Source organism: Gambusia affinis, linkage group LG22 (genome assembly GCF_019740435.1).
Source record: "Gambusia affinis linkage group LG22, SWU_Gaff_1.0, whole genome shotgun sequence".
Classification (NCBI taxonomy): domain Eukaryota; kingdom Metazoa; phylum Chordata; class Actinopteri; order Cyprinodontiformes; family Poeciliidae; genus Gambusia; species Gambusia affinis.
The window spans coordinates 6115033-6140145 of NC_057889.1; the positions used below are offsets into that span (position 1 = coordinate 6115033).

Here is a 25113-nt window from a genome sequence, read left to right on the forward strand (position 1 = left end):
GCAGATGAAAACAAGGCAGTACAGTAAATTTTATTAGTTTTTTAAAAATTTGTTTAACCTGTATTTAACCCGGAATACCCTACTCAGATTAAAAATGTCTTTTCCAGCAAGTATAACCACAAAAAAAAAAAAAAAAATACAGTTAAACAATTAAAATTACAAGCACTCTAAACAAAACAGTTGCTATAGACCTGACCTCAAGGACTCGGTGTTTTATTTAGAAGCGTACAATGAAATGAAGCTTGTCATTTTCCAGTTATACTGCAGTTTTGTCAAGCCACTGGACTGTACTAAGTCCAGTGTGTGCAAATGGGACAGAAAGAAACAAGTGATCTTGCTGATGAAGAAAATAATGATCAGCATTTTGCATTGTAAGAAGGGAACAGATATAGGAAGTCAGGAACATGAGATTACCTCATTTATAAAAGAAATACTCTCGGTCATCTGAGTCATGTCTACTCAGGAGTAAAAATGGTGCAATAAGAGCACACCTATTTTGAAAAAAGGTTTTAAGTTCTGTGTTTTAAGTTTCTCTACAAGTAGTTTGAAGTTGAGCAAGTTATTAACCCCAAAATCAGAGATGTTTAGACCAGTGGCTCCCAAAGATTTTCTTCTGGGCTCCCCTATGGATTACAATAAAATCCCCCCCTAGTAAAAAAAGAAAAAGAAAAAAATAAATAAAATCAACTGGCACACACATCATTCAACCAAACAAAGTTATACACATATTTTGTTTTCAAACCCCACTGAAGTTCATTTCACACTTCAGGTTGCAACAAAACAAACTACAAACCATCTTTACAGTGAAAATCACTTTTGTGAAACACCTTTTTCCATTCATCCATACCGTTACCTGCACCCCCTCTGCAATGGCTCGGCGTCCCCCCTAGGGGGCTCACCCCACACTTTGGGAACCACTGGTTTAGACCAAGATTGCTGATATAGCTTATAAATAGAAAGGGGCCTAATATAGAGCCCTGTGGCACTGAGGTGATTTGAAAACCAATCTACTGCTATATAACGGTCAACAGGGTCAAATAGTTCAACAAGTTCTATATGTTTTCTGGAGACGATACAGTGACTAAATGTTATGTGTTCACCTGACATTATTTTTCTTGGACCTTTTGATTGTAAACAGAAATGACAAAAACACACTGTGTGTGTCTACTGAACCTCTCCTCACAGCCATATGAAAGTTTGTTTTCAAGGTAGGAGTAACATTCAGCAGTGGGGGAATATTTTAAAGACAGAAGTCAGTGTGATGCCATCAGTAAACACCTTTGGGAAGTCTCTCTGATGGAAAATGCATGGAGCAGGTGGGACTCTTCCTTTATGTGAATGAGAGAGTGTGTAAACAACAACACTGCAGCTTACAGAGGGAAGGAAAAATAGATTGCAGTGGATCTATGTAATGATGTGCCAAAGGCTGACAAGACTGCAAACTCTAGATTTCCCAGCTGTAAAAACATGCTTTCTACTCTAGCATGAGTAAGACAATGTCTTGGGGTTTCTGCTGTTTTGTCTTTGCTGTTGGTATTGATTATTATTTGTTAAATAATGTGAGAGAGAAGTAAGACGAGACAAGATACCAGGAAAATATTGTGAAAGCAGGCAGAACATTGTTTCATATTTTTCTTTGGCTGAGTTTGTGATATTTGTTATAAACTGTAAAATAATTGGCTTACTACATCTTGCCGAAAGTGCAACACAAGATTTGAATTTACTTACTATACCCAACATCTTTAGAAAAATGAATTAGAAGAATGACGTGTGTATCAGGGCAAGTTACTTACCGAGACGCTTCTATCCGGTGCCAGTTCCCATCGTTGATTGTGTGATGGGGATATTCAACTCTTCCCACACCTGAACCCACATCCCACAGGAAATTCACCTTCCCCTTGCGCATCTCCAAGGCCAAGAAATCAACCTGAGGTACAGAGAAAACAAGGTACAGAGAAAACAAGCTACAAAAACAAGCTTTTGTAGAGCAGTAAGCTGTGTTCAAGTCTCATGTCAACATATTGTTAAGTGGCAAACCCTGATTTTTTTTTCACATTGTGCAACTAATTTATCCACAGACATGTTGGTGACATCTGGAGGCAGTTAAGAGTATGTACCTAAAAGATACTGACTGCATGCCACCCTTTCACATTTTTATTAATATGTTTATTTTTAAAATCAAGCATGATTTTCCGATTCCAAATAATGGAATGGAAAATTCCATTAAAATACACTGAAGCTCGTGATTTGAACATGACAGAATGTAGACAAAGCTCAAGGTGCATTAATATAATAAGTTGACATCTCATTAAATGTGCCAGTTGATGAGAAATAATTTGTGAAAGTAATAAATTCATTCTCCAACATTCTCAATATTAAGAGGATAAATCTGATATTTATAAAAAATAGGCAGCAGTCGTGTGGCCTTGAATGTGTACAAAAGGTACTGCAATCATACAATTCTGAAAGTGTAAAATTTGGTATTCTTTCAATGTAACAGCAATGAGAATAAATGCCATTTCTCAACAAATCCAACTTTATAAATGGAGCAAAGTATAAAAGTAAGCGGACACTCTCCTCTCATATTAATGTGCATGACTGTTATGTGATAACAGAACAATGTGGTCAGATTTGAGTTTTTCAGTGAAGGTACACAAGCAGATTATAGACCACACAAATCTCACAGTGTTGAAACTGATTGGTGGAAATTGAATCAATTTCCCCAACTGTAAAAGGGACGATTTGGAAACCTTTCAGCATCCCACCCATTAGTAAGAGACTTATACAGTACAAAACAAAAGTTTGGACACACCTTTTTTTTTTTTTTTCCTCCCCACCAGAGTGTCTTTTTGTGGGCTCTAGTGTCCCTTATGACAATAGGCTGACAGGAAAGGGGGAGAGAAAGGGGGGAAGACATGCGGCAAATGTCAGTCGGGTCCGGGAATTGAACCCACGACGGCCGCGTCGAGGACTCAAGGCCTCCAAATGTGGGTTGCGCTATCCCCTACGCCACCACAACACGCCCCTGGACACACTTTCTAATTGAATTCAGTTAGAAGGTGTGTCCAAACCTTTGGGCTGTACTGTAAAGATATTTATTGAAAAGGATCTGGGGATAGTAACAAGAGTCCAGATTCTCAATACTATTAAACAGAATCAACTGGAGCATTTATCCAGGAGGTGAATATAAAATACAATGATGAAGTGATTTCACAGCCAGTACAAGAGCTGAAGTTCTCTCCAGTGGCCTCTTTAACTGGATTTTCACAGGATTTTGTTGTATTTTGATTAACAATCTCATTACTTATGTATGAGTTTTAAAAAAATGATGAGTGAATTCTGAGCATGCAGACTCTTCTGCTGTCTTTGAACTACACAAAATAATTATTCATATAGCCTTATGCACGATTAGAGATTATCAGGAAGTCGCATCTGAACACACAAATCATAGGCAAACACACGAGTGCACACACTTTTCTTTCTAGTCTCTCCAGAGTATAGGCGATTATTCATTAGCAGGGATCACGGGGAAGCATTATTATTCAACTAGCACTTCACTATTAGTAAAAATGTAAGATGTGAACAAAAACACACACTAAATTATTATTTATTCTAAATTAGAATATCCATGAGAGACACAAACACATATGTGCTGAAGACGTCCCAGTCAGATGAAGCAAAGCAAAGATTTCTCTGGGGAAATCAGGGTAAAGCTGAGAGCAACACAAGCTTGTTGCTAATTGCCACTCCACTCCAGCACACACACAAATATAGTGCACACACTTTGGGACCATAAGTAGTACCTTTAAACAGTGCTGTGTTGTGTTTTAAGGGTGTTGGTGGGTTTGTGTCAAGACGTATTAATTATTCTCACAGACAAATCACTATGGGAGTATTTGTAGGCTGTGCGTGGCAGCTTCTTTGTCTAGTTCAAAACACGGACACAATTTGGTTCTTTGTGTGTGCAGGTCTTTATGTTTGCTAAACTGAACTTTCAACCGGGATAAATGTTGTACAACATTAACCTTAATTAATGCAATATTACAGAAGATATGCCTGCAAAAAACCTATTTAATGGCTGTAGTGTGGGAGTCCACACCATGAAAACTAATTTTATACTTACATATTTGGCAGAGCCCAGGTAAAAAAGGAGGTTATCAGGTGTGGTGGTTTTAACATGAAGGATGATGGTGTTGTACCTCCCTTTTCTGATATCGGGGCGATAACTGCGGAGGCAGTCACCACCTGATGAAACTGAGACTTTGATCTGGAAAACAGTGGGAGATTAAAAACTATTTTAACATGGAACAAAAACAGTTTTCACAAGCATTTTTTGTTGACTGTCCAGGACAAACTTTTTTTTTTTTTGGAGAAAAAAATAATTCATAGGAATAAATTCAAATAATTTGAAATCAAATTAAATCATGGCTTGAATTAAAGAAACCTCGGCTTCCTTCAGACCTCATCAGAGCCACAGACGGATTTGGCTCCATGTCACGTTACACTGATGCAATAATTTAGGCAAAAGCAGGCGCAACCATGTATTTACTACATTTACTGTAAATTTTATGGTCATACTTTCAGTGGAACAGCAGTTCTGCACACAACCTGCAACAGATCATCTCCACTGTATTTAAGTACACCAACATTTGCAGCTCAATGTGAAAACAGAACTGAAATAAAAACAGAATATCTAAAAAAAACATTCTTTGCACAAAAAAGGTAATGCTTGACTTTATGTACTACTGTTTTCTGATACCCTAATTTTGAGTTGTAGATCCAGAATTGTTTTCATCAAAATGAACAGAAAAAGTATATCACTATGTGTGATGTACCCATGTGACTTTCACTTTGTGAATTGACTATATCTGTAAAAAACACACATTATTAAAACATTCACACACAAATATTCAAAAACACACAAGACAGAAGTATGGAAAGAATATTTGCTCAACAATTTCACTGCCATTCAGCATCAACTGACTGCAATAACATATGTGAATATCAAAAACACATACTGAATTTGCTTGCTTCCTGGCCTGGTTGATCAGTTCCTTTATTTGCGAGATGTTACGCCTCAAATTATCTTGAAGCTCTTTTATCGGTTGCAGCTTCTCCAGCAGCCTGTCAGCTTCATCCTCCAAATCCTTTACTTTAGCTCCAGCAGCATGGACTAAGAGGAGAGGGAGAGGGAGCAAAATGAGCATAAACACCGGCACAACAATACGGTACTTCTTTTACAAATACTACAGCGTAAATCTCAGCTGAAAGTGGAAAGCTTGCAAGATATGAGATAACCGAAAGAACAGAAATACAAAAGAGCGAGAAACAAGACTGAGAGCCAAAGAAATTAGTGTAGCTTGGCATTCAACGAGAACTGCTTTAATTTTACAGTGTACCTTATGTAGGACAATGAAAGAAAGAAGTAAAAATCAAAACGGAGTTATATCTGCCTTGAAATGAGCTGAGAATTCATGCTCATTTTGAATGGAGGCATTAATAGAAGCAGCTGTACAGATACTAAAGACAGCCAAAAAATTAGTGCAAGGTGCATCAATACAGCTGTAGAGAACTGTTTACATCAGTATTAACTGAGGCCATTAAAACAAAGATGATAGCCACGTTGTGTTAAAAATTGGAATTTAGTATTTTGTTTTGTCAATAAACAAGAACTGATTAGAAAACTGTAAAGTCAAACATATTGCTAGAATGTAGTATTGGTGCACCAGTTACAATAATAAATGATTTTTATTAAGGTAAGTGAAATATACATACTGATTGCTGTGGGGATTGAAAAAAGAGAAACAAGAAGAAAAATATCAAACATTGAGTTGAATTTACCAAAGTTTTGAAAATTGTTGACTTTGGAATTAGTACTGAATTACAGTAAATTTAAGTTTATCAAGCTTGTATAATTTCATTTATTGATTCACGAGTTAATGGAGATACCCAATAATAAAGCACTTTACTGTTTTTTTCAGGGTCCTGGATCATCCGATTGGCTGCGTTGACGTCGTTCTTCAGGTCACTGCAGTTCAGCTGCAGGCCTCCGAGGCGCAGGTTCAGATCTGCAAGGCGCTCCAGGACGTCTACGGCTGTAGCATTAGCATCAGCTGCTACTGCTTTTGTAGCTGCTAGTTTAGCAGATGTATCTGCAAGAAAGGCCACACATTGCTAAAAGATTGCTGTCATTTTAATTTGTTTAAAAAACGAGGATGAAGGATTTGTTTGGGCACAAAAATTAAAAATCACAATCTTACCATTGGGGATCACGTTGAGTGTCGCCAGGGTTCCATTAACAGCTGCTAGAAGGCCTTTGGTTTTGTCTCTAGCTGTTTTAACTCTGCCCTTTAGCCCGGCCACATTGTCTGCATTTTCTACACACAAAACAAATGGTAATATCTATGACAATCTCCTTAGTAATAAAATATCCCTCCTCAGTTTCCTGATTAACACAGACAAAGGAAAAGGATACAGATATTCTGAAGCAAAGATAAAATAAGAGATGATTCCATGTAAATTCACTTTACAGAAATCAACAAAGTTTAGAATCTGTGGGAAAATGACTTGTGTCAATAAATGCCATAAAATTGTAATATACACAGCATACATACTTTGTTGTTTATACAAGGTATTTCACTTTTGAAAAACTGAAAATAAGTTTTTAGTCTTCTCTATTTATTTTTTGCATTGCACATAATACTAGTTACTCCTTTAATAATGCAACCTGCTGCTTTACATTATTCTTACTGACCTTTCCACATTCAGCACTATATGATTTTTAGATCAAATCAAACAAATAGATGTTTAAACACTTCCCCCACTGATTTCACTTTCTAACAGATGAAATCAATGCAATACAGCAGACCTGAGCATTTAAAGGTCAGAGAGAAACAACCGGCCCTTTAAATGCCCTCAGCTGACCTGGATGAAAATTGGAAATCAAAAATGCATACATTTTATTTCTGTTTGGTTTAAGAAGCTTATCTTCAAAGAAACATCTTCCATTTCCTATATAACCATGTAACCCTTCTACAGTCCTCCAGGACTGCACCATGCTGGAAGGGAAGACATCAAACACAGCAAGAAAATCAATGATTTCCTGTAAATCTTTTTCTTCTTTAGTTTGCAAGAAAAAAACAACTGCAAAATGAACTGATCATTCAGTTTAATTATCCTGAATTAAACTGATCATTCTCTATCATCAATTCCAACCATAAACTTAACATAAATTTTAGAGATAATTATATAGTTTAGAAAATGTCTATGATAACCCAAAGGGATAAATCAATTTCCACTATACTGATAAACAAAAATCCTTTTTACCATATATAATTTTCTTATTTTGTAAGCCGGGTGCATAACCTTCCTAATTTTTCTGTCACTCATCAGCAACTTTAGTATAATTCAGAAGAGAAAATAAGCTAAACACGCTCAATTTAGGCCTCCATAATCAAGAATTGACTTTCCAAGAGTGATTTCATACTTTTAAGAAAATGTTAATGATTCCAGTCCAGTAGACATAGTTTGTAGACTCGTACCTTTAACATCATTCTGAAGTTGTTTGGCTTTGTTCAGCAGTATTTGACTCTTCTGGAGGGCATTCTGAGCTGCCTCCTTTACAGGGACATCAGGACCCAAAGCCTGAAACAGCACCAATGCAAAACATGTAAACACATACACCTTCTAACAATTTGAGAAATAATGCTTTCAGAAACTGTAGATACAAGAGACTTAAAAAACGTCTGCGTCATCACAAAAACAAACACTTTTCTGGATTTAATCACTTTACATTAAATTTAATCATTATTACTTTGAAAGAAATGAACATCTTCTGAGAGTGGCAGTGAAACCACTTCTTTTATTTTACTTGTCTATGATTGTTTTTATGCTCTTTGTCCAAAATCCTTTTAGAGCTTGAACTTTATTGTCCTCTGAAAAACAAAAGTATAAATATTGCTGTGATGTCTGTGATGACCAGTGCAGAGCCAATAATATATTTTCTTACTGATTACAAATAGATTGTGCTGAGAATAGACTTTCAGGGTCTTGATGGTTCTAGTACTTGCATACTCCATTTGAAGATTGCAGAATTAAGTAGTAATAAGTAAATGTCTAAAAATATCATCTTTTGTGTCTTAATTTTAGGCTCTTATAAAACCCAAATGCATGTAAAACACCAAAAATACCATTTTTACTCTATTCAAAAGATATTAATGAATTTCTGAATCCTCACCAGTGCCAGAGCCTCATTTGCCGTCTGTTTGGCTGCTTTTGCCTCTTTTTCTGCAGCATCAACATTGGCTTTAATATTACTGTAAGCATGGACAGCAGCAGTTGCATTGAAGGACAGGTTTTTTGCTTCAGCCAAAATACTGTGAGGTGAAGAGTGAGAAAGAGGGAAAAAAAAGTTAGTTAAGCACAATTTTACAAGAATATGGCATTTTTACAGAATCCTAAAATTTTAGTCTTGAAATTAATAACAGAGTTTAATTACGCTGAATTGGAAAATAGAATTCCACTTTTTACCCTATAGGATAAACAATATTTACATACAAATACCTACTACTCATAAAATTTGGAATATGAAAATATATATCATATCTTTTTTAATTACTCATCATTTGATTTCACTTTCCACCGTATGGCTGAGGGATCTATCATGTGAAAAAAACATGAGGGAAGGTAAAACAGTGATCTGTTAGTACTGTATTCACCCATCTAAAATGGCTGCCGATTCATTTAGCTGTTTGGCATGTTCCTCTGCTTCGCGGACGTGTTCAGCCAGGCGGCCATTGTTCAAGCCGTCAGAGAGGCCCTGAACTTCGTCATCCAGCTGAGCATGAAGCAGATCAAGCTCTCTATCCATCTCCTCCAAGTCCTGAGAATGGAGGTCAGAGGATTAAATTCATCATTACTTATCAAAATATAAGGAGTTTCTTTTTTTTCATTGTAACTCTTAGCCAACCAAGCTCAGTCAGAATGAACAACTATGAAAAGTCTTTGTGTTTTTTTCTTGATTCAGTACCTCCAGCTCCTTGTTGACGTTGTCAGACAGCTGGTTTGCCTCATCTAGAAGATCATTTCCATCTCCAAGGACCTTCTGTGTGTCTTGTTTGACAGCATTGACTGCCTCCTGCTTCCTCTGTAAAAATAAATAATAATATTAACATTAACATCTGCAACAATACACTATTTTTATTTCTACAAGTTTTAGATTTTCTCTAGTTTTCTTTTTGAGAAGTCAGTTTGCCTTCTAATCTTTTAAAATGACTGCCACAAGAGGAGTTTTGCTAATACTGGCTTTTCCTTTCAGGTAATTTCTACATGACATATAGCTGACTCGTATCTGACTAGTATTATTAAACTTTCAAGAGCTGAGCTATAAATCATTTAGTCATAAAAAAGCATGGGCTAACCAGTGATTTGTGTCAAAGTGATAAAATCATAACTCATTGAAATGGAAATAAATCTGTTTCTCCTGAATCTGTTCCATCACTAAAAACGATAACGGTACCAAAAGAGCATACACCATTACAGTTTTATCTTCCCACAATTTTATGTAAAATTTCAACATTCCAGTGTTATTTTTTAGGAACTTTCTCAGACCTGTTCATTTCATTCATTTTTTTAGTATTTGACATGGTTAATCTCTTTATTTTGTTTAATCTAAAGCACTTTGTGATTCTTATTGATGAAACAGAATCATTCTAAAAGCCAAGGAAATAATTTAAGAAATTAATAGGCATTCAAAAAAATGTATTTCAGGAGAACCAAGTCGTAAACAGTTGCAACTGACCAAGCATGTTTTTTAGATTTAATGTACATGTTGCACCTAAATTGTTAAGCAGTAAAAGTTACACTGCAAACTAACAGCTGGTGGAGTAGAAACACTTTAAGGTAAATTACAGTTTAATAAGAGAAAATCTAATCTAACTTGAATCCATACTTTATTTACAACTGCAGAAAATGAATATTTACTGTATATATAACTTCATTCATCACAGATAGCTATGCCCTGATTCCCTTGTATGTTTGAGTTGGGCTGCACCTGCAGAGCGGTGAGGTTGGCTTTGTTTTGTTCTGTCAGCAAGCCAGCCTGCCTCGCCTTTCCCTGGGCAGAGTTCAGTAAATCTTGAGCCTCCTGGAGCTTCCCCTCATGATCAGACAGCTTCTCTTTTATCTTTGAAACACATGAGGAGTTACTGAGGTAATCAAAGTCATTTAATACATTTGAAAACAAGATTTGTAACCAGAGATCATGATTACCTCTGCTTTCAAGTCTTCAGTGGCCTGATGAGGGTCACCAAACATCCTTTTGACTTTCTGATACAGCTCTTCTGCTAGACTACAGAGGAGGAAGAGAGTTAATTTACATTCATATCTTGGATAAGGATATTATGATTCATAAAACAGGAGGAGTTCTTATTTAAATGTGTTTTTTCAAATGCAAAAACACCTAAAAACACCACAAAACTTCACATCTTCTACTTGCTTCTGAGTCAGTTTTCAAACCAAGAGCTAAGCTAAGTCCTGGAGAGAGAGACAAGGTTAAACGCTGAAAGATGGAGTCCAGTGTATCAACAATAGAAGGAGAAAGTTTTCCTTTAATTGATGAAACAGAAAGAGAGAAAAGAAACAGATTTTGTGTGAAAGTTAAAGCTTCATAAAGCCAGAGCTGTTGTTTCCAAAAGAGACATAATGTGGGAAAATGCAGTTGTACTTGTCTGTTGTGGAATTGGATAAGAAGAGATGTGGAGAGAAAATGTGAAAACTTTTCACTTTAGATCAGATATTGAGGTTTAAATTTTTTCATAATTTTTTCACAAAGGTTTGATGAAGTTTAAATAACCAGTAGAGTTTAATCTTTTGAATAATAATAATAATGATATTTTGTTTTGTTGAACACCCTGTTATCCTTTTTAATATAAGCAGTCTGCCTGTTTGTCTTTATATCTGCAACCCTGTGTACATATACAGAGATAATATTAATCAAACTGGATTTAGGATTAATTGTGATTCTTTTCACTATCTTTTTATAACCTTTAATATCTCTGAATAAAATCATAACACTGAGAAATAATCTGCCCTTTTAAAGATTGAATATAAATTATCTCCTGGGAACGTTCAGAATTTACAAAAGTATATGAAATATACTATAAATGGATTGAATTACATTTGTAAATATGAGACTGAGTTATAATAGAGTAGTAAAATTAGACATAGAAGTAATTTCTGCAGCATAAATATGATTTGATGATAATATTTCTTTATTTTGTTTGGTAACTATGCATCTGAAAGTTGCTTCATCAGAGGTGAGTTAAAGGATGGTGGTACCTCTGATGGTACTTGGTATTAAATGTAATAGACCAAGAATAACAGAATATAAAACACTAAGGTGGCAAGGTGACTTTGACAGCATCTTTTACTGTAGCTTTTCTATATGGTCAACAAACCTTAAATAGTACGCAAAATGACTGCTGGCAACGTGCTTTATTTTATACAGCCATTTACAATGCAACTATTGGTTCACAACATTGTGATTTGTGTTGCGGTGGCATGCACTTTTAGTGAGCCTTCTCTCTTTGGAGGCATTTAAAATACTTTAGTAGCTACATGTTTACAATCGCACCCTTTAATGAGTCTGATTTTTCTTCTCTTACATCAATAATTACCACAAGAAGGATCTTGTGTCCTCCAGACAATCTCACTCAAAGGAAAATTTCACAGTGTTTGAGGATATGGGGGGTATGATTGGGTATGATCAAACTTTAATGAACCCTGTAGGGAATACCATGAGAAAAATATAAACAACTGAGGATTGTCTAGTCATTCGGCATCTATTGCTCTAGTGTGCTGGAGTTCTAAATTGAGTCTATGAATTAAGTAAAATGTATTTTGCAGCACATGAACAAATTTGCTTAACAGTGCTACAATAACAATACGTCCAATGTGAAAAATATACAAAAACTACTGGATAGCTGAAAGTTTTGCATATTTCATAGAGCCATAAATTCACTTTTCTTGTTTGTTTTTTTATCTGGTGCTCTGGATGAAATCTCCCCTCAGGCTTCAGTCAAATAATGAAATGCAGACCAACTCATTTAGTGGCTGAAGCTATTTCTCTTTGTCTCTCCATCACTTATTCTCTCTATCCATTCGACAGATGTTCCCCTCTCCTGTGTTTTTTCTGTCTCATTACATGTTCTTTGTATCTTTATGACTGTCTCTGTTTGTGCCCCTACGGTGATATTTTTAATTAACTCATCGACCTTTACTGCTGAGAGAGACAAAAGGGGAAAGAGGTATGAAGAGATAGATTGCTAATTCCACCAAATGCCTTGAGAGAGAATGAGAGAAAACGTTAACGAGCAATAGTGAAAAACCTCTTTGCTACAACAAACAGAAACACGTGCAGCTATCAAATACCTGCTTACCTTCTTAGGTCTCCAGTGTCAAAAAAGAAACAAAGCAAGAAAATACATCAATAGATTTTTTGAGATTTAGGATTACTTCTCCTGCTTTTGTCCAAATTACTTCTGAATATGTACTAGAAAAACTAAATAGCCAGTTCTAAGTATTAGCTTTGCTGCAAATTATCACATTTAATAGCAAAGTAATTGAAAAAAGAATTAACTGTAGAATATCTTTTAAAGTATTTAGTTATTATGATGCAACAACTCAAACTTAGACAAAACCAATCCAATTTTGAAAAGGAAATATCTTCATTTTAATGCATAAAATGCTGACTGTTTTGCAAAAATAATATATTTTTCATTAATTTCTAATTTAACTTTTAAAGAGAAACATACTTGAGGTAGGAGATAAAACAGAAAAGTAAAAGTTGAAAAGTGAGAAGATTTATGTTTTTAAAAAAATCAACTGCTGCCTTATTATGAGGAAAGAGTAAACATAAGACATTCAGTATTAAAAATAGTTGGAAAAACCAACTTTTAATACGTTTTTAATGTTCACATCTGTTCCTCATTCGCTTTTGTTGGTTGGTTGAAATTAAAAAATAAAATATGAAAAAATAAGTGGTGAGGAGTCCCAGCAGAAAGCAAAATATGCAAGACAGACAATGAAGTTATTAAATAATTCAAAAATCACAGGAGACACCATGCAAACAGATACATTAAGCATTGTCCTGTGCTGCAAATAATAAAATATACTAAGACATTTTGGAAAAAAAAAAAAAAAAAAAGTGTATCCACTTTTTATGTATTAAAGAATAAAATACATGACTGAAAAAAAATCTCTGTGTGGGAGAGGTAAAACACCTGAGCCATGGGTTTGTGCCTGTGTGAGGGCGTGTGCGTGTGCGGGCGTGTGTGTGTGTGTGCGTGTGTGTGTGTCCTCATACTCCTTCTCTTCCTCTGCGATGCTTTTCATCCCTCCCAGCTGCCGTTTTCTCATCTGGGCTAGCATTGCTTGGATCTCCTCCTTCATCTTGCTAAGGCTTTTGTCTGGAGTTCCATCTTTCCGTGAGAGTGTCTTGTTCAACTCAGCTGCCTTGGATTGGAGGTCTGGACATAAAGAGACACGCAGAGGCACTGCTGTGAGGATGCTGCCAACGCACAGATTGAGTTCATGTAGCTGCAGTTGTGACAACAAAAAGGAAAACACAATTACAGCTTGTCTTGTGTTTCAACTGTAAGAAATTGAGAAAACAAAGCTTGGAGCTGAAACTGTGTTGGTGCAAATGTCAACAAATATTTATTTATAATATTACATTTTGGACGTTTTAAGCTTGGTTTTTATTTGCAACAGATACTGTTGAATGAGGGCATATTTTTTGTTGATGTACGGTATATAAAAAAACTTCCAGCAACTTAGATCAAGGTATTATCTTCCTTATCAAAGGGTTGATGGGAATAATTTAATGACATGGTGGTTATATTTCTCATTTCAATCTTCAAAATCATTGCTATGGCGTCTTTAAACAACACTTTTTATTTGATGACTGTATATAACTGTTGTTTTTTCATAAATTTAGGATTTTGTGAAATTAGAGCAGCAAGATTTTAATATTTTGCCTTCTGAAACCATAGCAACATTATGACTGATCAGGTCATGATGTTATAATAGTGTGTTTGTCACACTTTTGATGCCAAAACAGCCTAGAGCTGTAATGAACTCCACTGGAACCCTGGCGGTGTGCTGATTTATCCGGCAGCTAAATATCAGCTTAGATCACTCAGGTGAGGCCTCCATGGATTGGACTTGTTTGTCCAGCAAATCCCACAGATGATTAACTGAATACTTGGGTAATTTGGATTCAAAGTCAACACTCGGAAATCGCCTTGCTCCTCAAACTGTTCCTGAAACAAGTTTCACATCTTGTTGAAAGAATGAATCATTGATGTGCCACAATGATTAGGTTGGTTGTAAGCTTCAAAGTAATATCCACACTGTGGCAGAATAAGGTTTCCCAGCTCAACGTTGTAAGAAACCTCATTCTGCCTCTGTCGGCTTATTTTCTTTCCAAAGTGCATCCGAAGATTTTGAGACAAGGCCACCTTGTTCCATTTCTTTGTTTTCATGCTTACTTCTCCAGTGTTTGTTTATTCAGACAGGTATCAGCACGGCAACCATAACTGGTCTGTGGCTTTGCAGATTCATACACAATAAACTGTTGTGTAAATGCAGTGGCACTTTGGTTCAGTTCTTACATTGTCTCACCACCATTTCCCTTTCAAATTACTATTATAAGCAAACAGACAATCATATTTAAAAAAGACAGTAGTCACTTCACCTGTCAGTTTTTCTAATGACACAAACTATCTTAATAAATTATTAGAACTTAGTACACTAAAAACTACTAACCTAAAGTGAAATAAGCTGCAAGATCTCAAAACTAGAAATTGAAAGGATCATAAAAATCCAGAATCATTGTGTAAAATAAGATTCAATCTCAATTCAAACAAACACACAGTACAGTATGTAAATTTTTCTGTGTATCCAGTAAGCACACTAAATCATTTTAATAGCTCATGACTGAAAATCTTCACCCTTTGATCCTTACTCCTTTAATCACAGTTGAAGTCAAACTCAGTCTTAAGCAATCCATCATTTAAAAGACAGCTTTTTGTTGGAAGCCATGTATCTATTTTATCATATTAGAGTCAGTAAAATCTCAAAAACATCAGTGGTGAAACATACCAAGGCCCATGTGAGTAAAACTCAACCAGCCTGACATTAATGAGGATTTTGTGCATCAGTGCAGAAGCAAAAAAATAACCGTCCATTAGTACTTTTCCTTAATTGTGCATGTGCTTGTGTATGTGTTACTTTATCTAAACTTTATTTGACTGAAATAAGTTGAAATATTTTATGGTTATGCATGTGTGTGTGTTGTGGCAGTGTTACATTTCACTCATTTGAAGTGTAAACATGAAGTGATTAGAGCCAAGACAGGAGTTAAGCCATCATGCTAATGAACAGCTGTATGGTATGTGTGTATGCGTGTGCATGGCTTCTCTACCAGTGTGTGCTCAGAGGAAACAAAAGTGTGTGCCACAGCCGTATAATTACATAGTAAGATTTAAGAACCAATTAAACACTTAAAACGTGGACGGAATCATATTAAGGTATCTGGCAAACATGTGTGAGGAAATTGTGTACAGTATTTTCTTGCCTTAGTGTGTGTCTGTGTGTACACAGTGGTACCAATGTGCAGAATCTGGCAGAGGCATTTGTGTATCTGGTGTGTATTTGTGTGTTTGTGACGGCCACTAATTAAGTCTCTAATTGCTACTCTCAATCATTCAGTGAGCCAGGACACAGTCTCTCTTTTACTCTCCTAGAAACACACATACAAGCACACACTATAATCACACTGTGATTAGGCAGAGGGCCAGAGAGCTGGGAGCAACAACAAAGAGAGGACCACTGCAAGTCAGAATGAGTTGATTTGGCAACTTTTCCCCCAAAAGACCACAAGTATTTCACAATGGTAAAATAATAATAATAAAAAACCTTGGTGCTGCAATCTGTTATAAGTTGGACTACAATCATCCCTATCCTTCAAATTACTACAAATGTGTAACTGTTTAGAATACAATTCTAATGAGTGTGAATTGTGAAAGGTTCAGTTACTTGAAGCACAAAATTTCTATTATTTTATTTCACCAAAGGTGAAGAATCAAGAACTATGTCTTTCAAGTTCATCGCCAGCGGTTGTGGTAACTGTGTTTTTTGAGATGTGGAGGACGGGTAAAGAAGTACGGCACTCTTGAATCGTGCTGGTAGAGAGACAATCTTTTTCTCATATGGTCCAAGGCTTTTCATTTGTTTGTCGCTGCTTGTTTTATTTTAAAGACTCTGATATATCAAGATTTTTCTCTATTGGTTGGAAAGCATTTTTCATTTTGTAGTGGAATACCTTCAACATTTCCCCCATAAAAATTTTTTTATCTAAGCTTTAACTGGGCACTGGATTCAGGCAAAGACTGCGCAAGTTAATGGGATCAATATTTTTCAGTCTTAGATTAGGCTAAATTTAGCATTTTATAGTATTAAAGAGCAATGTTAACAATCAACAATGCATGTTTGTGCTTTCTCTCTCTGATTATATGGCAACCAAACTAACTTGAATGTCTTGCTAGCAGTACAAGCAGTTTTATAACTTATCTTAATTTCTACGTAACAAAGCTTCAAAACTTTAGGACCCTCAAAGAATGTACAACTGCCTACACCTTCAGGGCCAGTGTCTCTATTATGTGGGTTTCACCTTCATATCTCAGACTGCTCTGTTCCTCTGTAGAGGAGCATTGGTAGAGGTCTTGGGTCAATTCATTTCAACAAGAGGACACAATGAAAGAATGTTTTTTTCAGGGAATACTGAACCCATTTCACAGAAGATAATTCTAGTTAAACGTCGTGACAAGGCAGGAGATTAAAAACTTTGTCAGAAACTTTAAAAATTAACTCTAATGCTGCTGAAAATAATAGCATAGATATTGTTTTGGACAACTCAAATCAAGTATTCATTTGTTTCTTCAGTCAATGCAGGAAAGATTTAAGAAAAAAAAAACAGGAGATAAAACTTAATTTATTAACAGGAATTGAAGTTTCAGCATATGTCTTTATGACACTTATCTCAAAAGAAGAGATGATGTGGGAAAACATCACTGTAGCATGGGTAGATGAAATAAAGCAGATTATTTTAATTTAAAACGCAATTAGAGTAATATGTTATTTATTCATTCATTCATCAAAACTGATAGTTATCTTTTCCTATTGAAAAAGGTTACATTGCTGTCTATTGCCAAATGATTTTATATTGTAGTTTTTTTAATTTCATAATTTTATCAACCTTCTCAGAGTTCAGCTGGAAAGGATTAACTTAAAATACTGACATTTTATCAGTGATAGAAAAAAGACAAATATTCAGAGTAAAATAAATTCTAGAAGTGAGTAAAAACATGTATGTTATCAACAAAAACAGATTACTGGCCAAGTATTTTGTTCCAACTTGTATATTAGATTGCCAGTTACCAGTGAAAATGTGATGAGTAACTTCCCATTATCTAAAAATGCTGTGTTATGGACGAAGAGGCTTGATAGATTAGTTTCCTTCTGCAGTTGCTCTTTATCAAGATTGTTATTGCGATGCTGCAGCTTGAGGAATCTGTTGAACGCTACAGCATCACTTTGCACCAGCAGCCTATATGGAGTACCATCAATTTGCCCATCAGTAACAATTTTTAGGTGCTTTCCTCCATTAGCTGAGCCATTTGGCTGGTTTCCTTCAAAGCCCTCTTTGGAAGATAGAAAACTGTATTTTAAGGAAGTTACGTCTTGAGATGTTTGGGAAACTAGATGTTTCTTCAACCCTCCTTATTTTCCTGCATATATTTTGTACAGTGACACATTTGTCCTCCTAGAATATGATCAGTTCAATAAAATGTAAAATTAATTCTACTAAAAACTGCAGTGAAACAATACAGCAGATTTAAGAAAGTGTCGACAGGATTTGAAAGGAGCTAATAAAGGAGAGGCAGAGCTATATTTTTACCTTTCGCTCCCAGCAGCGTGTCTCTGATGAACTGCTCCAGGTCCTCGGCTCGTTTATGAATCCTGTCCGCATCGTCCTCCACCTGCTCTCCATCAGCAGATACCTTAGTTGCCTGTAACACAAACGCATACAGCTACATCATAAAATAATAAACAGGCATTACATAGGTGAATATGTTGTAGTGAGGTGAAAATACAAACACAACACAAATCAATACTGCGTGCAGAAAGGTGGAAAACTTACTGACATAAAGAGAAAACAGAACCTCACACATTCAAAGTTCAAGACAAGTCCAAGAACACAAGAGTATGGATGGAGTTCGACAGGCATGAAAATCATACCAATACACTCAATTTAACACATGCACACACACCCACACACACACAGTTTGAGATTGAGGATAATTATATGTTTTGCTGAGATTTGACAAGACCATGTTATGTAATTTTAGCCAGGGTGTTTTTGTGAGTAAGCATGTAGGGGATGGGATGTGGGGGACAGTACTGTTGTCAACAAATGTCAGACATTCAGTCTCTAAAAGGGTGTAGCTTGACAGCGTGAATGTGAGTGTTCTTTTTCTCCATTTGAGACCCCCCACACTCAAAAGGTGTTTTTTCTATTTTGGTTAACTTCCCCTCACAGTCAGCCATGACAGCACATATATTTAGAGAGTAAGAGAGAAGGAAAAACATGAAACTGCTCTTTCACAGAATCTCCACCTTAACAAGGTGGAAGGGTTATGGTCTGGTACGCTATGTTGACTGGAGCTGTGGCCCTTTGTAGGGCCTCCCATTAAAAAAAATGGCACACGGGAAGGGGCCAGACTGCAAGTGATTTACGATATTTAATGGCAGACAAAAACAGTAAAAGTCAAAACTCAACCAGATTAGTGGAAATCCAGATTATTATCCTCGAGTTCGGCCTTTTTTGGAACTTTGGTGGTGGCTTCCTACTTGCTGAAACTCAGCTCCTGGAGCTTCTGCTGCACCAAACATGAAATTATGAAGGGATGGCCCCTCCTTCACCTCTTTGCTTCAATGTCATTTCAAGGTACTCCACAGAAATACTTTGAACTAGGATCAAATTAGGATGAATACAAAGACTGTTTTATACTATTGGCTTGAGTTGACAGATTTGGAGTCAACTTTGGTTCATTATGCCAATTCATAAAATGTTTTCTGAGGAAACTTAACTGACTGAAATGAGTCACGGTTACAAGCTGGAAACTTCTGAGAGTTGTCTGTGCTTTTGCAGTTAATTGAGATTACGTTGGCTTCAGGAAGGCTCTAGATTTTGTCCTAAAAAGCAGTCTGTAGCTCTCCTGGGTGACATTAGTACTTATGTAGGGTAGGCAATGTTGGCGTCGCTTAGACGAATGTGATTTGGAGGAATGGCCAACTGGATATGAACCAGGATGTTTTATTGATGGATTTTTGTGCTTGACACGGGATATTTGTTAAAAACTTTAGCCCAAGATGGTCCATACGTTTTCGTGGTACCATCCCTCTATGGGTGAAAGGTTTATAATCAATGTTGTAATTTTCATCAACAGACCTTACTGTGTAATTTATTGGGCATTCTGACAAAAAGTTACAAAACTTCTTACCATCTGGTAGATATTTGGATCCAGTGGATGGGGAAGAACCTTGTAATTCTAAATGAGCAGGTTGAACTTAGAACATCTGGTTGAAGCTGCCATTTAGAAAATCTTCAACTCTGACCTCCAGGTTAGTTTGTCTCATGTTCTGGGGGAGACTCAGAAAACAGCCCAATGCAGGGCAACAATAGGGCTACTCGATCAAGCTACAAAACAAAACCTTTAGGGCCTGATTGACAAAGGGGAATGTGGAGAAGAGTGGAGAGGCTCCAGATAATAAGACTGACAGAGGCTTCTGCGGTTGAAGAAGCAAAACATAGATACCAGAGGAGACCACAGACCAAGACTTTTTCTTAAGTTTAGAAAATGTTCGACAACAAAGAGGTGACAGTTTCAGGATGATCCGTAGGGCCTGACTAAGAATATTGTTGGATATTGAACATTTTGTTGTACCCACATTGTTCATATAGAAGCATTTAAGGTTTTAATAGGATAAAGCTCTGTAAAATATAACATACAATACAGGGCTAAAGCTGGAGAGTAAAGTAGTTATCACTTCAGGTTGTAAAGTCCAGTGGGTCAATTCCCAGTTTACGATCCATGTTTCCTTCTCTCATTGTGTGCCGTCTAAAAATTATTTTTGCACGAAACTAAACAAACGATATATAAATCAGTATATTTTTTTTTATCTTTTACAATTTCACCATCTCAAATGTGATTGCATTATGTATACATTTGCAAAATCCTCAAGACACAAATATGGTAAAAGTGCAATTTTTAGCTCTTGTTTTGTGAAATGACTGAGTCATAATACCAAAGCTCAACTTCCCACAATTCCTTTGGCTACACAAAGAGTGAAATTGAGATGAAAAGAAAAGAAAGCAGACGCAGTTTAATGTAAAGTTGAAAGAAAAACCAAAGGATTTGCACCCTGCTGTGTAGCTGGTCCATCTCAACGACCAGTGATCCCAGGTTGGAGTCGGCCAGTTGCAGTAATCTCTCCGGAGCTTTGTGAGGCGATAACATGTGCTTCAGAGGGAAACAGAAAGATGAAAGTATTAGACAGAAATGTCTGACACAATGTGGCCTTAGGCGATGTTTTTGCAACCACCCAGACCTCTGCTGCAGGGCTGAAAAACCGAGGAACCAGAAAAATCACTTGCACAAAGAAATTTCTCATAAATAACACTTTAAAACTAACAAAATGCAGTCAGACAAAAGGAAATTATTTTTCTTTTAAACATTTGCTTCAATCTTGGAAAGCTGGTTCTTCCCAAGATTGAAGCAATAGTTTTTTACCTTATTTCAAAATAGTAGTCAAGCCATCAATCTAAAATCTCCTTTGCCAGCTCAATGTTTACTTTTGTTATTCAGGATAATTATGAGTTCCTGTATGATCCTATTGTCTGTTGAACAATTTGATCTATTGCAAAAGTTTGACTTCTTATATGATCTTTTGATTCATTTAGACTAAGAGGCATCACAGCATTTTGTGGAAAATTCTTATGCACGAGAATGTATTTATGTTTTTTTTATTATTAAAACCAGCTGACTCATTGTGACGATACCTTACAGAGTTCACTGAAAGACTGATTTAATCTAAAATGAATTTGAAGGGGAGAAATTCACAGTAAACTGACAATTTGTAATAATAATAAACCAACTATAAAGGGGTGTGGTTGAGTTGTGTTTACCAGAGTAAATTTGATCCATTTCTAAGAAGCAAAATATATGAAAATGTTTCACTTTGACTCGTGTGGGAAACAACACATGCTAAAATATGTCAAAAAGTTCAAAGCAATGCAACATTTAAGTTTACTAGTTTCACCCAGCCTTGTTCTATGGAACAATATTACCCATAACCAAGATACATAGAAACAAATAAAGTTAACATTTATTACCTTGAGCTCCTCTGTCATGTTTTCAAAGCGGTACAAAGCTTTATAAGGTGGTGGGAGGGGTGTGGTCAGTGTGACATCAGTGATGATGCGATAGAGACGGTCCATGTCGCTTATTAGCAAACCTGAGCACTCATCGTCACAGGCTGGAGAAAAGTAAAGAAACACAGTTCTGAATCAGTTCATGTGCTATGAGCCCCACTAAATTCATCTGAAATATTTATTATCGGCATTGTGAGGTTCTTGTTTCCCAAGTTTCTGTATAAGGTCTTTTTGTAACTGTATGTTTTATATATGTGAACTTATAAATATATCAATATGTGATGACACTTTTGTTGTTCTACCCTAGCCAAGACAAGGCTACTGATGCATAAAATCAGCCTAGAGAGGAGAGAGCACCTATTATGAGCACACACTATGGGCAAAAGAAAAAAAAAACAAAACACTCCAATGCACACAGACAGGAATTGACTTAGACACACAATTACTTTTTAGTAAAGTGCTAGGAAAACATAGTTTTCTTTTGCGACCCAAGGCTGATTTATTGCAGAAATTAAAACTCCTGGCACAGGAAATCAAAGATAAATTAAATAATATACAAACTGTTTCTAGCCTATCAATCTCTGACAAAACTAAAACACACAAATTAACCACTGCTTTTAAGTAGTTTCATGCAAAATGTACACACAAAAACACCACACAGAAACTTGCACTGAATATGACACTGTGTCAGGACCTGCTTGTCTCTGCTGTTCAGAAATCTAACTGGTGTAAAAGTTTAACCTACAATCTTCTACAAGTGAAAGCAGCTTGTCTTATAGGATTAACCTTTTTAAATTTTATGAATGCCCGTCTGTGAAACAACGCATGGAAACATGTCTCAGTCCTGTACAAGAACATTTTGAAAAATGTGCAAAAAGACATAAATTGAAATGACATTTACTGTACATGTAAACCTCGTTAAACCTGAATAATTTGTGATTTTGAGATGGAGCTGAAACATAATTAGATTCAACCTCCACTTGCAAACTTTCCAAGATTTTTTTTAACCTCAAATATTTTTACATTTGTCTATTTCAGAAAAGGTTTTGACTCCTACTGCACCCTGAATCCATGATGAACACATTGCCATGAGTTTTCTGTCAAAACAGGACACAGGTGCATAATTATTTCCATAAATGACATTATTGTAAACATGTGTTTACTAGTCTTACTAGACCCCCCTTCATATGCCTCTATAAAGCACTTTGAATTATTTTGTTTGTGAATGTTGCAATACAAATAGCATTCAAGTGATTGCACTTTTATTTATAAATTTACATTTACAATGTGATTTATGTTCTTCAGTTAGCATTTGTCTTTTGCTATATTGTAAATATACAACTCTTTGTAAATTTAAAATGAAAGCAAATACAGAAGCAGGGAAAAACTAAAACAGATTAAAACCAACATAATTTGATCAATTTTAAGCTGATGTATTAAGCAATATACTGAGCATGTGAAACCTCCTTTATTTTCCCCACTGAAGATAATCTTTTAAGGCCTGAATCCTCTTCCAGACATGGGCTTGGGGGTACTCATATGTTACACCTGCATGTAATGGATTAATAATTACATTCTGAGCATCTTTTTGTAGCTCGATGGGGGGAAGTTTAATAACGCTACAAACTGTATGACATGACTTGTTAAATTTAAGCTGGATTTCTGCATTTGCTTAGATGTTTACAGTTCTCCCATTCAGGAATAGTGCTTTGCTGTGCCAGGCAGAATGCGAGAAAAGCCAGAGCATGGGAAAACACAGAGTGGCATCACTTTTCAAGTAAGCATCAGTTTGACTACTGCCCTATCGTCAGAACCAGGACCTGTGATTATGGTTTGGACACAAAGGCGAGCAGAATAGTGTTGGGGTGGCACTGCAGCACTTCCACTTTGTGAGCACATGTTCAATGTCAAAACATGCAAAGACAGGAGCGAGCAATTTCCTTACCGACCTGACAGCAGCGATTTCACACTGGCCTCTGTCTTACGACCTTTTCTTCCATGTTCTCATTCACATGCACACACTTACTTCCAGACAAGCTAATGGCACTAAATTGGCACTGCTATTATGTTCATATTAAGTTTAATTTAGCTCCAAACGACATTGAAATTATTTTCTGAATGACTTGAATCTGACTTCTGCCATGATCTCGTCTCCCATGGCAACTAGAGAAAAGGCCTCCAATTTGCATTTCATTGCCAAAATACAGTAAAAATTTCAATTTCAGGTGACACCGCACATGTGTGAGGCACCAGAATGACAGTAGCAGCAGAAAATAAATGAAATAGACCAAGACTGAAGGTAGGGTTCATGGAGTGTAGAACCTTGAGATGGAAATGGGGTTTATGTATAACTTCTGCAGTTAGAGGCTAATCTGTGTAATGGCTTCAATTTAAAATGCTATTTCAATAGGGTCAGCAGGTTCACACCAACTAGTCATGGGACAGAAAAACGCTACATTACCAGCGCAAAATATATCACTTCAAAAGCCCAGCAAGACACATAATAGACCTTACATTCTGCAGAGCAATTGTCTAAAAATGTATTTTTATGATCCATAAAATATCCACTTTTAATTACAGGTTTTTTTATCTCACAAATATAGCTTGATTGCATTCATTAATTAATTTTTCTAACATATAAAAGAACAAAATCATTTATGCTAAGTATATCATCGTATTGTGTAGGGACACGCTGGCTGTTGGTGCTGCAGTTCCCCATCATTCTTATAAATTTGTTTGTTTCAGAAGGGTTGTAATGCAATACATTAAACTTTAGTCAGTCACATTGAAGTTTGTGGTTGTAATATGACTGATTGTCAAAAGTTCAGTGAGTATTGCATTTTCTTTTGGTGGTACAAGAGAGAAACAACAATTCAAAAAACACAAATTAATATATTAGTCTTACAGATTATCCCAGACGGTCCACACACATGCCGATCCATGCACTGGTCACACAAAATTCCAGATGTCCCAACCCTGCAACGGCACTGGCCCGTGACAGGGTGACATGGTCCTGGTAACGAACCCCACGAGGAACACTTACACTCCTCACAGCGACCACCTGGCATCCTTGGGTTACCGTGGTAACCAGTGGCACACCTAGCGGAAAAGGATGATCAAGCTTTGGTCAACCAATGGAGAATGTTATCAACCATCCCAAATAATTCCACGATATAGTTGAGAGATACTCAGTGTGCACCTACACAGAAGTGGGATGTAGCTCTTTTTCTAAATACATTGGAGCTACTACTGTTTCAAGTCAAAACATTTCCTGCGCACTGTGCTAAGTTTTTTTAGCTTTTCTTTTTCTTTCAGACAAATCTGGAACTGAATGTCAATCTCAGTGGAGATTATATTAATGCAAACAATTGTACAAAGAGATACATACTACTTTTCTCTACACTAGTCTCACCTTTCACAGTATTTTCCCTCATATCCCTCAGCACAGGAGGTACAGCGGTAGTCACTGAAACCTTCTGCCACACATGTAGGGCTGAAACTAGATTCAGAAAAAAAGTTGTTACAAAATTATTAAAAGATAAAGAATCAACAGAATG

The 25113-nt window shown here is 36.2% G+C and overlaps 1 protein-coding gene across 6 annotated transcripts in view; it reads right to left on the reverse strand.

Annotated features, from left to right (window-relative positions):
* Nucleotides 1-25113, reverse strand: part of lama2 (laminin, alpha 2) — a 152770-nt gene that overhangs the window by 22074 nt on the left and 105583 nt on the right. For 2 of the 6 annotated variants that reach the window (XM_044105769.1, XM_044105766.1), the window contains 18 exons: nt 24969-25055; nt 24462-24655; nt 21518-21660; nt 20547-20645; nt 18020-18131; nt 13364-13526; nt 10270-10348; nt 10052-10183; nt 9029-9145; nt 8718-8881; nt 8237-8375; nt 7542-7644; nt 6261-6377; nt 5970-6152; nt 5776-5781; nt 5019-5173; nt 4124-4267; nt 1794-1927 (listed from right to left, as the gene is read on the reverse strand). In XM_044105769.1, the coding sequence (XP_043961704.1) occupies nt 1794-1927; nt 4124-4267; nt 5019-5173; nt 5776-5781; nt 5970-6152; nt 6261-6377; nt 7542-7644; nt 8237-8375; nt 8718-8881; nt 9029-9145; nt 10052-10183; nt 10270-10348; nt 13364-13526; nt 18020-18131; nt 20547-20645; nt 21518-21660; nt 24462-24655; nt 24969-25055 (2271 nt within the window). The remainder of the gene's footprint in view (nt 1-1793; nt 1928-4123; nt 4268-5018; nt 5174-5775; nt 5782-5969; nt 6153-6260; nt 6378-7541; nt 7645-8236; nt 8376-8717; nt 8882-9028; nt 9146-10051; nt 10184-10269; nt 10349-13363; nt 13527-18019; nt 18132-20546; nt 20646-21517; nt 21661-24461; nt 24656-24968; nt 25056-25113) is intronic. The other 4 variants (XM_044105770.1, XM_044105767.1, XM_044105768.1 and 1 more) reach the window with 3 other exon arrangements.